At 54.7% G+C, this 1,954-nt stretch overlaps 2 protein-coding genes across 2 annotated transcripts; both read right to left on the reverse strand.

Annotated features, from left to right (window-relative positions):
• Nucleotides 1–169: 169 nt before the first annotated feature.
• On the reverse strand, nucleotides 170–489 carry PPTG_20055 (hypothetical protein; the record flags this gene model as incomplete). Its single annotated transcript, XM_008918684.1, has 2 exons — nucleotides 170–192; nucleotides 243–489. 2 exons carry the CDS (start codon nucleotides 487–489, stop codon nucleotides 170–172), a joined length of 270 nt encoding a protein of 89 aa, XP_008916932.1.
• Nucleotides 490–524: 35 nt separating this feature from the next.
• PPTG_20056 (hypothetical protein) lies at nucleotides 525–1,954 on the reverse strand (the record flags this gene model as incomplete). Its single annotated transcript, XM_008918685.1, has 1 exon — nucleotides 525–1,954. A coding segment is annotated over one exon (1,198 nt), but the record flags the coding sequence as incomplete, so codon positions are not given.

The raw sequence follows: 1,954 nt of genomic DNA on the forward strand, positions 1-1,954 counted from the left end.
CTCCTCCATCTCCATTGAGTCATCTCCTGAATCGATATCCCGGGTGAACGGGTCTTCGTCTCTCTGCTGTCTTTCTACCCGCACAATGGTCGCCCTACCTGTCGTCTCCTCTTCGGAGTCGTCCTCGTCCATCATTTCGTCTTCGTCCATTTCTTCTTCAAGCTCTTCTTCAGACGAACTCGACCGTACGAGCTGAGTATCCGGATCCAGAGGCACATCACTGTCTCTGAAACTGTCAGCACCTGTCGCCACCTGCTGCGCCACGTTGCCGGTGCCTTCACGGTGAAATTTGGCGCCAATAGGAACTGCGGCTTTTCGGTTCACCAGCTCCTGAACCATATTTTCCAGCGCTCGCTCTTCACGCTCGAGCTCGTCTAGGTCCTGAGCGTAAGCATCCGCCTCTCCTACACGGAACGCACCGTTACTGGCCCCGTAGAGCTCACTTATTCGCGGCGACATCGTCGGGAACTTCGAGCCGCCGAACTCCATGATGCGATACGCTTTTTTAAACGATTTTTAAAACCTTTTTAAATCGATATATTTTTAAAACCTTTTTAAATCGATATATTCAAACTCCCATTCAAATACGTTTTCATGTTGAAGTGGATGATCAACTTTTTTTTTTTTGCTACTAAGTAGACAAGAAGCACTTCATTCGGTCAGCTTTCTGTCAGTATAAAATAGTGCGCGCTCTGCAACATTTGGCCCGATGCGCACATACGAAAAAATTAGGGCGTTCAGAGTGGCAGGTCCTGCTTACGCTGCCGGGTTTGCCGATGTCGAGGCAATGAGCTGACTGGTGTTGCGTCGACCAGAGTGGACGCCGACGCTGTATACCAGCAAGTTCCCGCAGTTCGCGCAGGTATTCCGGCTACTTTCGGTCGTGTGGACGTGGCCGCACGCATCGCACGCCAAGCCAGTGTACGTAGGTGCCAGCACCGGAAATCCATTCACGTACTCGCGCTGCATGCCCAGCGCCTTGTCCAGCGCTCTCCAGAGCGGCTCAGCCAGTGAACACGCCACTTCTCCGCCCAAAAGTTGCCGCGCTGTAACATTCGGCCCGTAACATTTCGCATTCAGTGACTTGCGCGTACAAATGACGGCTCCGCTGAGTCCAATGCCCCCGTAAAGGCCCTTACTGTGGCTATACGAGTAGTTTGGCGCAACGCCACCTGCCCCGACATTGAGGGAAGCGCTAGCGGCGCGACCAATAGGCCCGACAGCTATGTCAAGTTCAGACCCCAACTGTACTTGGCCATTACGTGTGAAGACCTTGACGGCGCTCCTGGAGTTTAACACGATCATGTAGTTGACAACTTCACCGCCCGCCATCATACCAAAGCCAAAACCTCCCGAAGTTAAGAAGCTGGGCGCTGACCATCCTCCGGTCGTACGAGAGATGGCAAAACCTGTTCCAATCTTGCCTGAGAGCAAGAAACCCACCTTGTACATGGTCACAAACACCAGGCCATAGGCTTCCGCCAATAACTCATGCGGAATTGACTGGTCCTTTAGCAGCTTCGGGGACAGGAACGTCTCGACTACTTGGGCTGCATTGGCCATCTCCTTCTTGAGCTTGGTTGTAGCCTTCACGCTCATAGTATGACCATTACCTGGCAGATGTGAGCGCATAGACTCCATGACCGCCAGCGAGTTGGAGCGATCTCGAAGCGCCGCTGCTGCCTCTTCCGCTGTCAACTGCGGTGCGGTCTCTGACGTCGCCCGACTCAGCAGCGCGTCGTCCGCTGTGTCAGCTCTGGCCAGCGTCGCTCGCTGCTGATCCTCCTGCTGCTTCTGCTGCAGGATCAGAGCCTTGGTGGATGGCTTGCGCATGGGGTGCGGAGGCTTCTGCGACGAGTGGCTGCTGCCGATGGAAGACGACGAACTGAAGGAGCTCGGTTTGGACCGCGGCAGACCGTGGCTCTGGCTCTGTGGTGCGGCGTACGAGGAGTTC

This window comes from Phytophthora parasitica (assembly GCF_000247585.1).
Source record: "Phytophthora parasitica INRA-310 unplaced genomic scaffold supercont2.263, whole genome shotgun sequence".
In the NCBI taxonomy this organism is placed as follows: domain Eukaryota; phylum Oomycota; class Peronosporomycetes; order Peronosporales; family Peronosporaceae; genus Phytophthora; species Phytophthora nicotianae.